This window comes from Vipera berus, assembly GCF_964194415.1.
Source record: "Vipera berus genome assembly, chromosome: 1".
Taxonomy (NCBI): domain Eukaryota; kingdom Metazoa; phylum Chordata; class Lepidosauria; order Squamata; family Viperidae; genus Vipera; species Vipera berus.
In genome coordinates, this window is record NC_138202.1 from 279755798 (window position 1) to 279771401 (window position 15604).

At 37.1% G+C, this 15604-nt stretch overlaps 1 protein-coding gene across 2 annotated transcripts in view; it reads right to left on the reverse strand.

Annotated features, from left to right (window-relative positions):
- Positions 1–15604, reverse strand: part of PRKN (parkin RBR E3 ubiquitin protein ligase) — a 740731-nt gene that overhangs the window by 221676 nt on the left and 503451 nt on the right. For both annotated transcript variants that reach the window (XM_081314791.1, XM_081314790.1), the window contains one exon: positions 9367–9503. In XM_081314791.1, the coding sequence (XP_081170917.1) occupies positions 9367–9503 (137 nt within the window). The remainder of the gene's footprint in view (positions 1–9366; positions 9504–15604) is intronic.

Below are 15604 nucleotides of genomic sequence, written 5' to 3' on the forward strand. Positions count from 1 at the left end.
AAAATGCACTGAATTTGGTATGTGCTTACTTTTGTTCTGATTTTTTCTTTTCTTTCAGTTAACCTGTCACTTCACACATTTAACATTACTTTTTGAATCTGTTGTGCCTTATGGATCTGACAATTGTTTATCTGCCTTATTCTTTTTAAATTTAATTGTCTAAGGAGGAATAATAAAACAAATCCTTTTCACACAGCTGCTATCTGGCAAATAAATTATTAGATACCTTTTCAACATGCATGCTGTTTCCCAAGAGTCTGAAATAGCTCCAAGGAGTTAAACATAAAATAAAAAAGGGTTTCAGCTCCCTCCTAAAAATAATTGTTTACTTGAAAATTATATCTCAGTATCTCTGGCAAATCCTGTTCCCCTCCTAGCATATTACTAAGTACGCGTGTGAAATATTCACCTTTTCTCAAGCTTTATATTACTAGAGGGTAAAGGATTATGAAAAACAAAATCTCTTTCTGACAGTTCCACTATTTAACTAAGGAGATGAATTCTTTTTCTCTATGACAACAATCTATGTGCAACAGAAATCAAACACTGAATGGATGCTTTGCATTAGTCCATACAGTAATTAAACCTGAAGCTTAAATAAAAGACAATATATGTAGCCCAGAGCTGAACTGTGGAGTCCTTGGTGCTCTCTTGAACATGTTTGTTTGCAAATGTTTCATTATATAACTAGATAACATTATCAGTGCTGATGAGTGTAGGGTTTCCTCTGTTTATAAGCTTCCAGGTCTAGGAATTCCCTAGCAGTTTTGGATTTGGCTTGCACTCATCAGCTATCTTGCGATGTATGGCACTGAAAGCTGGACCATAAAAAAGGCTGAGCGCCAAAGAATTGAGGTCTTTGAACTATGGTGCTGGAGAAGACTCCTGCGAGTCCCTTGGACTGCAAGGTGATCAAACCGGTCAGTCCTAGAGGAGATCAACCCTGACTGCTCTTTAGAAGGCCAGATCCTGAAGCTGAAACTCAAATACTTTGGCCACCTAATGAGAAGGAAGGACTCACTGGAGAAGAGCCTAATGCTGGGAAAAGTTGAGGGCAAGAGAAGAAAGGGAGGACAGAGAATGAGGTGGCTGGATGGAGTCACTGAAGCAGTAGACGTGAGCCTAGATGGACTCCAGAAGATTGTAGAGGACAGGAAGGCCTGGAGGAACGTTGTCCATAGGGTCGCAATGGGTCGGACACGACTTTGCAGCTAACAACAACAACATCAGCTATCAGTAAAAAACATAAAAATAAACCATTCAAAAGAGACAATAAAAAAGCAAGGGAAACAAAAAGACCAGAAAGCATCTTTTCCAGCAGCATTCCTGATGATCTGAACCATTCATAGTCTTTATAAAAAAAAATAAATCCCGCCAGCTGAACTCAACTCCTGTTGACTAAAGAAGCATATTCATATGATTTTCTTTACAGCAGTATGGAAACAATTTGTTCTCTTTTTATCATTATTTTTTAAACTCTCCATCTAGCCTACAATCTAAGGTTTTCTTGTTGGTCCCTTATTTCAGTACTGACCAAGTTTGATACTGCCTATATTACGGAGAATGAATGTATGCTTGATGAAATAGTTAAGGGATGTATAAGAACCAAACACTCTCAGGCTGAGTTTGGGCCAGCCATATTTCTCAGTCCTGTGTACCTAGGTTGATATTGGGGAATAAAATTTAGGAAAATCCCCAAGGAGAAAAGGTGTTGCAAAAAGAACAGTGATTCTCCCTTCTGTATTTTAACTCTTAGGATGAATTAGACGCTAAAAAATGTTCAAGCAAGGAACAAGAGCACCTCTCTGTTTTAAATGTTCCAGGTAACTCTAAAAGATGCTGTTGCACTATTGCCAGAAGTGCCCTGCATCTCACTTGAGAGGATTCAAGAATACAGTACAGAAGCTGGGATTATTTTCTTGACTGACAGCACTGCTGTCCTTGATCCCTGGCCCAGTTATGCAGCCTCAGAGCAGAAGATAGCATTGGGACCACGCTATCTTGAAGAATAGCACAATGGAGGTGTAAAAAAAGGACTCAGGCTTCCTAGGAGAAAAGACAATGGTTTCCTTGGAGTACTGAGAACAGCTGGACCCAGGGAGACACAGCTTCTTGGACCTTACAAGGTAGACATGAAGAAGGGATGAAATGACTGAAGGGGATGGCCAACTCATATAGGAAAATTAAATTAAATGTTTTCCTAGAATTCCAAGTCAAATTGAGTGCCAAATTTGAAGGAAAAAAAAGAAGATTCAACATTTTAAAAATTTAAAACATCCAAAATTTATTTATTGTTTTTTTTTTAAAAAATGTGCCCCCATTGGAGCACAGTGCAGACATTAATTCACTTAATTGCTGGTCTGTATGTTTTCTATCTGTATACTCAGAACCTTGGCTTACTTTACTGGCCCAAACATTTGAACCTTTATTTTATTTATTTATTTATTAAATTTTTATACCGCCCTTCTCCCGAAGGACTCAGGGCGGTGTACAGGGCAATAAATATTGAAATATAAATACAAAAGTTAAAAAAGATTAAATAATTATGCCCAATATAATACAACAATTAAAACTATGTTAAAATCAAATCCAAACCCCAAACCCATCAGACCAGGCCGGATTGTTCAAATAGATAGGTTTTTAGATTGTGTCGGAAGGAGCGAAGGTCGGGGGCCATCCGGAGCTCAACCGGCAAGCGGTTCCATAGGTCTGGCGCGCCCACAGAGAACACCCTCCCCCTGGGGGCCACCAATCGACATTCTTTGATCGGAGGCACCCTGAGGAGGCCCACTCTGTGGGAGCGCACTGGACGGAGGGAGGTTGACGCCGGCAGCAGGTGCTGCCGTAGGTAATCCGGACCCATGCCATGTAGGGCTTTATAACAGACCTTTGTCGGTCTGTTTTCTTTGTGTCTTTTCTGCCCAGGAGAATCCCTTTTTCAAACTGAAATGTAGGATCAGATCCAAGAAGAAGAATCTTTCAAGGGAAGCATTATTCTCTGTCCCTCCAGACTGAAAGCATTGCCTTCACCAGATTGTTCTTTCTCTCTTTTCCAATCTTAGTGTTTCTTTTATTTCTTTCTCTCTCTCTCTCTCTTTCTCTCTCTCTCTCTCTCCTTTTCTTTCTTCTCTCCATGGGCCAGGAGCAACATTTAATTTTAACTTTCCTAGAGTTGACCTAGTTATCTTGTCAGGGCTGGAGATAATTATTTACAACAAACTATGATTAGTTTACTAACCCAGTTTCAAAATACTTAATTTGGGAAACATCCCAAGAAAATATTTAGGTTAACTGAAAAGATCATCAGGAATGGCATAGGCAGAAGAGCTGGCAGGCAGTGATCATATAAAAGGGTCTTGAATCTGGGGCAAGAATGTAATGTGAAGTATTAGTAGTAAAGGACTCAAACAAGTCTCTCCCTACTTCAGATAAAGATTAAAGGGAAAGAGGAATATTTAGACTTGCAAAATTCTTTAATTGTACTTTACAAGTATTTATTTATAGTACATGGCATTGGTTTTTAGGCTGATCTAACTTGAAGGGCTGACATAAACTATGAGGTTTATAAAGTCCTACTCCAGACTGCCCAGCAGAAGGAATGGGAAGTGGACTTACCGTATGTCAGCCCAAGGTTCATGAATTGGAAAAGTGAACGGGTAGAGTTTTAGTATTATATGCAAATATTTCCAACCTAGCCAAGGGAAATAATGTCTTCTTTCCAGCATGGCAGATTTGCAACTTAAAGAACAAATTTGATTTAAGATTTGTAATAAGAACTTACATCAATAAATTATACTAGATTGATGATTAGTGGTATTATTTATATGTAATATTTTTGTACTTCTTATAATGCCGCTGTCTGCACTACAGGGATTAATTATTTCCATAATTTTGTCTAAGTACTAATATAGAAAATGTCAAAAAGAAAATTAGATTTTCATTTTCCAGACGTAGAAATTTAATTAAAGCCAACTCATAGTCAAAGAAGAGCATCCTTCATTGGTTCTGTGATGCACCAACGATGTCATGCAAGAGACCAGAAGATCAAAAAGCAAGTCCTGGAATATTAAAAGAGAATGTGCAAGTCTGTGTTTGCAGTTTGGAAACTCCCTGGAGTTTGTCTATTTGAAATAGACTATAGGGGAAAAATACATGGAAATGATTTTCTCAGTTCAATAGTATTCCTGTTCATAAAAGGTTTCTAGTTATTAAATGGATAACTGAGCAATCTATTGGAAGCCTCCCAGAGTTACTTGGAACAGTGAGATGGGTAGCATATTAATTTTATAAACAAGCATATAATCTAAATGAAGTTGAAATGCTTCTCACTCCCACCAAGATTCCAAATGAATTTCAGCTTCAAGAATTGAAAACTTATCTTCAGGTAAAGACAGTCCCAATAAGATTTTTAAATTATGCCCTGTGTCATGTTGATGAAAGAAATTTGCTCCTGAAACCATGTTCTCTGGTACACTGTTGGAATGAATGGGCTGTACTTTACCAACTTGGGGGAAGAATGAATTTGGCCAAAGTTTATTAAACAGCATCTAGACTAGAGGGCTTTAAATTGAACCCAATTTGAATAGACTTGTACACCCCAGGAATAAATGACAGAGTAATATACTTGGACTATTGAACCAATCAATTAAAAATTGGGAATTACATTGGCTCATAAAATTCATGGACTTTCCTATGTATAATACTCAAAGTATAGATGAACTCAAGCATTTTTTTTTGCAACAAGGCAAATGATTTAATAAGTATAGCCAAGGCCACAATTACCTTGGCTGTAGCATTGTATCTGATAAAATTTGTTCAAATGAAAAAGCAAGAAGAAGGGACGAGGAGTTTCATTAGATATGAATTTTTAAATTACAATGATGGGTTTAAAATCATGGGGGGAAAAATAGGACCAACCCAAACCACCATGTGAATGAATGTTCCTAAATTCTGCCTGAACAGTGAGTCAACTACAGCCAATTCTTGCTAAACATTAAGGTCATGAAAAGTATTTGAAAGGGGGACTTCAGAATATGTAGGAGATAAATGAAATAAACCCTGCTTTTGGACCATGAAAGTATATTCCGTAAGATTTGTATGATTGCTGCTCCTGGTACCTGTAATATTAACTGATCTTATGGGTTTCTCATAAACTGGGATTTTTATTTTTAGGGATAATTTAATCTTTTTTAATTGTTTTTTAACTTTTGTATTTTGTATTGGTTTGATTTTAAAATACCCTGTAAACCGCCCTGAGTCCTTCGGGAAAGGGCGGTATATAAATCTAATAAAATAAAATAAAAATAAATAAATAAATAAAGACTACAACTAGAACTAGTTAATATCCTTGATGTCATTGTGTATGTCTGTGTATATGCATGCATGCCTTTGAGATGTCCCTGTAGTTTTCTTGACAAGATTTTGGAAGCAGTTTGCTACTGCCTCCTTCCTAAGGCTGAGAGAAGGAGAGTGATCCAAGGTCATCCAACTGGCTTTGTCCTAATGCAAGACTAGAACTCATATAACTATCATTTCAAACTTGTTTTCTACAAAAGTAGACACACAAGGATCTTAATGTCGACTGGCGGCCCCCAGGGGGAGAACATTTTCTGTGGGCGCGCCTGCCCTCTGGAATCAGCTTCTGGTTGAGCTCTGGATGGCTCCCGACCTTCGCTCGTTTCACCGCAACCTGAAGACTTGGGTATTTGAACTTGCCGGCCTGGACTGAGGGACTGGGATTTTAGATCTTAAATTTTTTAAAAATTTAAATTTTAGAATGTGTTTATTGTTTAGGGCTATTTGATTTAATTTCATTTTAATTTTTATACATTATGTGTTGTTTATAGTGTTTTAATTGCCCTGTACAGGGCAATACAATAAAATACAATATATAAAAATTAAAAGAAATATTAAATACAATAGCCCGATTCAATAGGTTAATACAAAACGTTAAAATACCTCTAAACCCATCAGACCAGGCCGGCTTGTTCAAATAAGTATGTTTTTAGGTCACGTCGGAAGGAGCGAAGGTCGGGAGCCGTCCGGAGCTCCACCAGTAAATGGTTCCAAAGGTCTGGCACGCCCACAGAGAACGCCGTCCCCCTGGAGGCTGCCAGTCGACACTCTTTGACCGACGGCACCCTAAGGAGGCCCTCTCTGTGGGAGCGCACTGGACAAAGGGAAGTTGATGCTGGCAGCAGATGCTCCCGTAAGTATATATATATATGTATATAGATAGATAGATAGATAGATAGATAGATAGATAGATAGATAGATAGATAGATAGATAGATAGATAGATAGAAAGAAAGAAAGAAAGAAAGTGTAAATCCTTTAAAACAGTGTTTCTCAACCTTGGCAAATTTCAGATGTGTGGACTTCATACTGGCTGGGGAATTCTGGAAGGTGAAGCCCACACAACCTAGAAGTTACTAAGGCTAAGAAACACTGCTGTGAAACATATGGCTTTCATCACGTCCCAGTGGTGTTCTTACAACTCTTTAAAACCTTTGTTCCTTTTTTGTGGCAATTTCAACAGTAACTAACGGCAACTTGGATTATGTATTAAAATATCCATGAATATCTCTAGGTACAATCCCTTCCCCCTTCATTTTGCAATTTTCATATGAACACTTTCTTCTCAGAGCTCTTTGGAGCATGTCACAAAATATGATTTACCATGTAAGAATAATAGTATGCAAAGTCCCGCCCACCCTCAAATGGCCGTAGCAACATGAGCACTTGCATTCCCTGCCCTCCCCCCTCTTTTCTTAGCATTTCCATCTTACATCAGGTTTATATTCCCTTGTGGGCTGTAATCCCGTATTATTATCCTCTTTTTGCATAAGGGGGTAGGGTTTGCATTAAAATATGCTGCATATCTTTATACAAAGCTCATTTTAGCTGAAAATTTCAGTACCCTTACCAGTGAGATAACTATAAATCGGCTTTCATGCATATGCAAGTCTATCCTTCTAAGCACTGTATTAATTATTTCAAAGATATTTAGAGGTCAGCAGTGACAGAAACCTCTATGCATAGAATCACATTAATATAGGACACTGTAAGAAAAATGGAATAAATCATTGTACCATAGCACAGGATCAGAGTATCTAAAGTGCTTTTCCTTAAAAGAAAAGCTTCTATCTACAAATATTTGGTGTCAATCCAGATTTAAAATGGAATCATAACTCTGCTGTAGACCTACCTGAATACTTATTTTAAAATTTATTTATTTATTTGACTAATACAAGCCACCCATCTGACTTTTATGTGATTCTAGGCAGCTTAATTTGGTGAAACAGTTGCTGTTTCACCAAATCCAAATCTCAATTTGTATTCTCAAGTTAAAATGATTGGATGTTATTTTTAACAGTGATGGCAAACCTTTTAGAGACTAAGTGCTGAAACTGCAACCCAAAACCCACTTATGTATCATCGGGTGTCGGTTGGGCTTGGCCCATCTGGTGGGTGTGGCCAATTGGGTGGGCGTGGCCCATTGTATGGGCGTGGCTGCGGTGGTCACAGCAGACTGGGTTGAACTAAAAAGTTCAATCAATCAATTCCAACTTTGCGAGATTTTTTTTTCCCCGCGAGAAGTTGAAATTGATTGATTGATTGAACCTTTTTTTTGCACACAGTGGCGGAGGCCTAAAGCAAAAAGGTTTTATAAAACCCAGCTAAAGGCCTAGGACTGGGGCAATAGCACGTGTGCCCACAGAGAGGGCTCTGCATGCCACCTGTGGCACACGTGCCATAGGTTTGCCACCACGGTTATGTAACAAGTCCTATTTTCTGTTTTGTGTTGAGCGCAAAGTACATGCTATGTATGTAGAAAAGCCCATCTTGTCACTTCTTGTCAAAAAGTACAGTGTAAGAGATGCTAATAAAGACTTTTTTTCTGTCTATAAAAAACAAATCTAGCTGCAGTAGTGACGGTAAACTGCTCTGACCTTAGGCACAATCAGTCAAACAGAAGGCTGTAGGAAAATGAGAAAAATAGAACAGTAAAAGGAAAAATAGGCAGGCACATACAGCCAGAAATTGCAGGGGGGGCCAAGTTCAACATTATATATTGATGAAAATCAAATGATTGTTCACCTTCTATATCTCTTCTATGTGTAATAGTCCTTTTGTTGAGTTACGTGGATAAACATTTGGATAAACATTTATTAAAACACAAACCAAACATACATCTTATTTATCCCTAAATTCAGTTACAAACATCCAGTAAAGTATGATGCATTTGTTTTGACCTTCAGATAGATATAATCAAAGCTTTGTGTGTGTGTGTGTGTTTCTGTTGTTTAATTTCAGCAATACAATCCCTAGATAATTTCAGAAGCAGAAAGTCAAATGTTAATGAAAACTGCTGTCTGTGATCATTATGCTTCATAAATTTGTCAAAACAACAACAGAATCAACAGTGCTAATTTGCACATTTAAGCAAACTAAACAGTGTGAATGAGAAAACTACACTTTCTCCTGTAGTGTGAAGGTTTTTGATTGCCTGAAGGCTACTGAAAGATAATCACCTTTATCATGTTCTGGACAAACCTTCCTGACCTCAATATGCCATTCAGGGACTTCACTTGAATTGAAGTACATGTAGTTTTCATCCAAAACAATTAAATAAAGTAACTCTTAGAACTAGCGAAGTTATAGTTCTAGGGAATGATATCATGACTATTAAAACAATGCACTTTGGACCACGTTTAAAAATCAAGAGAACTTTTCCTTTTTCTCTATAAATCTATTTCAGAAAATAAGCAACTTTGCAGCTTTAAAGAGGATTATTACATTTTTCTTCTTCTTTTCTTTGTTGCCTCATCAGAAAAGTTTTTCTCTCAACTGTGGATTTTTGATTGCATGTACCTTCATTTTTTAAAACTTAGTTAATCAGAAGAGATGTTCTAATCAAAAAATGTTTTGGATTATTAAGCTGAATTTAATTCAGAACTGAATTAACTAGGAAAGATGAAGTTATTGAATGAAGCTTAGCTTCCTGTAGCTGACTCAGAACAAGAAAAGTGGAATCATTTATCATTTCTCTCTCTAATTCCATGTCTAGCACTTTTAAGATATTACAATTGAACACTTTTTGATGATGAAATTTTAGATCAAACCATGTAGATATGTACCTATAAAAGAAACACCCTTTATGACTGAATTCCAATATGGCAAAGAACAGCCAAAGGAAGAAAATGCTAAGAGAAAACATTATTCAACACTATTAATTTATCTTCAATACATGATAGAGGAGTATTTGTTTTTTAAGCCAGTAATTTCCTTCCACTGTTTACAAAGTAATTTACGAAGTACTTTTATTACTTTACAAAGTAATAAAAAACACTAGTGAGCAACTTACCCACACATGGCAATGAATATCCAAAGATAGGATCATGGACAAACTGGCGATTGTTCAACATAGTTACACAGTAGAGGTGAAAACAATCCAGGCAAATGACGTGGTGATGAATGCATGGGAAGACTAACACAGGACTCCTAAAGGAGAGAGAAATAAAAAAGGTGGTGAGAAATTAAACTTCCTATATTATTACAAAAACATGGTGTCTGCTTCATGCAAATAATATTCAGACTATACTCTGTAAACTTAATTCTAAAATGCCCACCTGACACAAAGACAAACTGGTCAAACTAAACGATGAATAACCATTTCTGTGAACAAGCATACCAAGCAGAGACAGGGTCTGAATGCTAGAATAAGAGCACCTATAACCCCCACATTTCTGCCTACACCAAAAAAGACTAAAAATATTGTATGATCCTAATGTCTCTAATAGTAAGAGAATGACTAACTCTTAATTACTCGAATATTAGTGACCATAATTCACCAAAATCACCTCTGCCGGATAATTAGTCCAGCAAATTTGTCTCTGCCAATGAATAGGAAGATAAGCTCTGAGCACGCATGCACCCTTATGCTGCAAGGGCAGTGAATGACCATGAGTTGCCCAGAGGTGCTTAAGATGGGTGGTCATCTTTTAAATAAATAAATGACACAAATCTACTAAAGGTACAGAACTGTTTATGTCACACAAAACAACAGTCTCTCGAGATTAACCACACCATCAGTACCCTAAATATTTCCTTCTTATAAAACTACCCAGTTCACATATCCTGAATAAGATAAGAGCCTTGGTGGAGCAGTGGGCTAATGCCTCCTTAAGTAACACCAGCTGCCTGCAATTAGTGCAGGTTCGCATCCCACCAGGCTCAAGGTTGACTCAGCCTTCCATCCTTCCGAGGTAGGTAAAATGAGGACCCAGATTGTTGGGGGCAATTAAGCTGACTTTGTAATAATGCCGCTTGGGTGTGTGTGTGAAAGCCCTAACAAGCAGGCATATACATAGAATGAAGGCTACTGCTAAGCTTGTAAGCCGCCCTGAGTCTTCGGAGAAGGGCGGGATATAAATGGAATTAAAATAAAAAAATAAAAAATAAATAGCTTTAAAAAAAAATGCTGTGCTCTCCCGCAGCTGCTTTTGGTGCCCAGTTTGAAAAGCCCTAGCCTAAAGTAATTTCAAACTATATCTGAGGACAACAATATCTTGTCATGCTGTACAAACCAGAAGAAGGCTATGTCAATGGGGCACCAAGGAGGAAATCAACTGTTCCGAGGTATGTTAGCACAATTGTCTTTCCAAGGCTCATGTAATTGGAAAACCTACTTTTAAACAAGTATGGTCATACAAAGCAGAGTGGTTTAACAAGTAGGTAAAATGCCATGGTTCTCCTACATCTGTCTTTGTGAGTTTCAGAGACAGTGTCTGTTATCTGCTCTCATGCGATCTGCTATCTACAATGTCTGCTATACTGCTGTCATGTCACCCCTAGTCCTTCTTTTCTCCAGACTGTCCATACACAATTCCTGTGACCGTTCTTCATATGTTTTTGTCTCCAGGTCCTTAATCATCTTAATTGCTCTTCTTTGCACTTTTTCCCCAAAAGTCTCAACATCTTTTTTGTAATATGGTGACCAAAACTGAATGCAGTATTCCAGGTGTGGCCTTACTAAGGCTTTATAAAACAGTACTAATGAGATTTGCCATTCACTCAAGAATGGAAAATGTAGTGAGAAGAAACATGAAGGCAGAGGATAAGCAAGATTGATTTGTAAGGAGGGTCTTGTTTTTTTGGGGGAAAGGAAATATTTCCTGTAAATTTCCACACTGTGTTCAAAACACTTTTCCATGCTGAAAAGTTAATCTTGGCAACTTCATTGCATCCAGAATTCAATACATTTTTTCTTGCTGTGTGGCAGTGTAAGATAACATAAATTAAATGTTACATTCTTAAAGAAATAAAAAAGGGGGAAAGGGCAGGCAGACAGATTAATGAAAGAACCCCAAATAAATCCTGAAATAACAAGATGTTTCATTTAAGATTGCTTCAAAAGTTTCAAATTGGATACACAATTCCTGCTTCCCCTTTCTGCCCCTATTAATATCTACAATTTCTTAAATATTTTAAGACTACCATTTAACTCTTTGCAAATCTGTTAAAATCTTCTATCTAATCTCAGAGTATTAGGCTGCATGCGATTGATATACAGTACATAAAATATAATATTCCATAGTTTTGCATATACAAGTGCATAATCTTCTTTCAAAATGAGCTTTAAAAATGCATCTACTGCTGGAGACATCAAGATAGTGTGTCGGTAGCATTAAAAATATAATCTCAGTGTTTTAAGGGATTTCAGTGACTAAAGCAGCTTACAAACTGAATTAAACAAAACCTCTCTGCTACTAATCCTTATTAGTTGACCACTTGCTGTTCTGAAATCTAACCACCCCTTGAACAAAAATAATCTAAAAAGAGAAGTGGGAATTGGGTGGGATGAGTAAAACAGCCTTTCCTTTAATGTACTAAAACACATTAGATGTATCTCTTTTTTTCTATAAAATAGTTGAACAAGAATTATTTTACAATTTAGAAAAATTCAGATCTGAAGTTGTGTTAAATTACCTGAACGGAAACCGTGTCTCATAACAATGTGAAAAGCAATTAATTTCAATTCCTCTGAAAAAAACCAAACTTTCCGAGCAATCTCACTTCTTTTTCAGACACTATGGCAATATTGTATAAAAAGTTCAATAATGATTTAAAAGTAAACAATAAATTATGGAACATATGGATCATTCTCTTGGCAAGTGATGTAAATTGTCAATAATATGAGAAAACATCTAATATTGCATTTCTTAATAGAACCCTTTTATAGGTAATGCTGCATGAAACATTTGTCTTGAGGTTACACAGGTACATAGAACAAGCTTTCAGTATACTATTTAAGGATTCATTCAAATATTGGAAAAAATAAATAACATTTTGAAATATTTTATTTTTAAAAACAAAGGAATAATATCAATAAACGGAGAGACAGTGACTGAAGTTATACAATTATGGATCAATATAACATGTATAAAAGATAAACCATACCAAGCAAAGTACATTTTGTTGTTTTTAGGATATTGAAAAGAAGTATAACTATTTGAGCTTAATAACTTCATTATATTGGAACAGTTCACCTCCATCCTGTCTATACATTCATTCTTTTTATCCATTTTAATATTAATTTTAGTGTTTTAACTTTTAATATCCAATGTTTTAGTGTAATGTAATTCTGTAATTGTTTTATCCTGTTATTTATGGTATTGCAAGCTGCCTAGAGTCACTTGCTAGAGAGATGGGTGGTATACAAATTTAATAAATAAATAAATAAAAATATTAATTATAAATGTAAAAAAAGGGGAAAACATTCCTAAAAATAGTGTTGGTAAATATTTAATTCCTGTATTCCCCATTTTATTTTATCTCAATTTATTTATTTACTTCTGTTTATATGTTGCTCTATTTATTGACTTTCATTTATATGCTGTTCCATTTCCAAAGACTCTTGAGTAGCTTAGATATACTGGTAAAAGTAGGATTAAGTATTAATAGCAAATTCCATTCATCAAAAAAAAATTATAGCTAACCAGATGTACCACCATTCAGGGGTACTACAATTTTTGTTCATCTCTGTTCACAGCTTTAATAAGGAAGGCTATTTCAAAGGAAGGAACCATCACAAAGAAGGTTCAATCACAGGGACCCTGCAGAGGGCAATTCCTCAGTGGCCGGACTATCAGCAGGCTTCCTCTCATTGATCTCACCAAGCAGACAGTTGCAACTCAGAGATATACAGCCCTTGAGCCAAGTAGGGCAATAACATACTTGAAATGTACTTTAAGCTGACCAGCAGCCAAACACATCTCTCATGGTAGAGGTATTGCAGAGCAAATGTCAATATGCTCATAATTATCTTCTGAATCAGATGAAGGTTCTGAGTGACCTTTAAAAGGATCCTGACATACAGTGATTGATAATAGGGTGAGAAAAGAAAGGGTGCCCATGGGCAGAGCCTCTTATTCCAGAAATGTCTCAACTAGCACACAACAGGTAATTGTGAGCCCAGGAGGACCCATAGTTTGTCAGTCTATAATCAGGTCTCTCCATAATTTTTTCATGAAGCAACTGAACTTTCTCGTTTTTCCTTTAAAGACGTTTCGCTTCTCATCCAAGAAGCTTCTTCAGCTCTGAGTGGATGGTGCGGAATGGAAGGATTTATACTCCTTGCAGACAGCTGGCCATTTGCATTCTTTTAGAGAGTCATTCAGGCCATCTGGAGGTTTATCTATGTCATCAGGGTCACCTGAGTAGTGCAAAGGGGTGTGGAGCCTTCTTGGAACTGTTGAAAGGACTGTGTTGTAGACTGGAGCTAGATGATGTAGTATCCCTCCCCCGCTATTGAGAGAGGGCTGTTCAATTTTGATATAGATGGCCTCTCTGAACCCTCTTTCAAACCCGTGGTCCTCTCTGTCCAAAATGTGGACTTTGCTGTCTTCAAAAGAGTAGCCTTTGTCTTTTAAATGCAGATGGACTGCTGCACTCTTTGAAGCGAAAAGTCTTCAAAGAAAAAATCCGAAAGTCAAGTTGCCTTGTGAAAAAGCATCTTTGGACAACTATGACCTGGACGACTGAGAAACTCCATAGATACTCTCTCCATAACAGCACATCTTTTGGGAATAACAAATGGATTACTTTCCAGGGTTAGGTACCTTTCTAACCTGCAGCCATTGACACAATGGGATTCAATCTAGACCTGTTTTACCATCCAAACTCTAAAAACCCCAGGTCCATCCTGCCTGGCTCAGGATGGTGATATATAACTGGTAACATATGCATATTGAATATGTCATATCTCATGATCTGCTATGACTTTTGGATGCCATAGAAGCACATGTATAATATAATATACACTACATGCATTGTCAAGAAGATGCATGAAGATATCCTGGGTTGTCTACCAGCTAGCTGATGCATCACTGTTGTATAGTTTTAGGAAGTCATTTAGAGCATGGCTGCAAAGAACCAAAACTCTAATCCTATATTTGCTTAGCTGGTAGGAGGTACCTTTGGATCCATTAGAATTTTCTTTTGCTCAGACCCATATAATGCATGATTGCCAAAATCACAGGTGCAGGCTAGTGACAGATGCATGAAGATATCCTGGGTTGTCTACCAGCTGATGCATCACTGTTGTATAGTTTTAGGAAGTCATTTATAGCATGGCTGCAAAGAACCAAAACTTTAATCCTATATTTGCTTAGCTGGTAGGAGGTACCTTTGGATCCATCAGAATTTTCTTTTGCTCAGACAGAGAACCTTCAAACATCTCCTATAAATGATTTAAAAAATGATTCAAGACCCCATCCCTAAACAGATTTGCAGTTGCCTTGCAGAAAAGCCTATGCAGCCTGGGTGCTGGGCTCTAAAAATAATCTCTGGATTCTCTCAGAGATCATTGATCCAAGCCATGCAGTACTTACTGTGGGTCACAATTACACTCCACAAGCTCCAGACACTGAGGATCTACTTGTCTAAGGATTTTAACTGAATTTTAGCCATCCAGAGCAAAACAAAACATCTACTGGGTTCTTTTAGCCATATTCTAAGCATACTGAAAAATAATATGATTTTTTCCTAGATTCTTAAAATGAAATTATTTTAATATCAAGCAAATTTGACACTTAATTGTCCATCATTCCTGGGCATCACAAAGCCACTGGGTAGGGATGGGGCAGGAGGATGTGAATATAGCCTTCTTTACTTTTATAAACACAAAGTTTTGGGAAGCACGGCAAAAGTCGTTATGATGGGAAGCATGATTAATTACATACGTTCTTTTTACACTTGCCTCTAGCTGAGTCACAGCAAGTTGTGGATAATACCAATCAGATTGGTTGCAGCAGAATCCTGACAAAAGAAAGATATGAAGACTGATCTTGTTTAGATAAAAGCCCCAGTGGGAAATAGATTGTTTTGAGTATATCTAAAATCTTAGGATAGGTATTATTTATGTATTGAGAGTCAGCCCAGTGACCGAGAATTCTGTTCAGCATGAGGAGTTATTTGGAGGCACAATAGAGATGAAAAGATACATCTTTTGCTACCTGCTTATGAGAAACTTGGCTTAGCTTTCTTTTCTATTATTTCATAGCCTTCAATTCTGGGAAAGAGGCAAGCAAGGCTAAGCAACC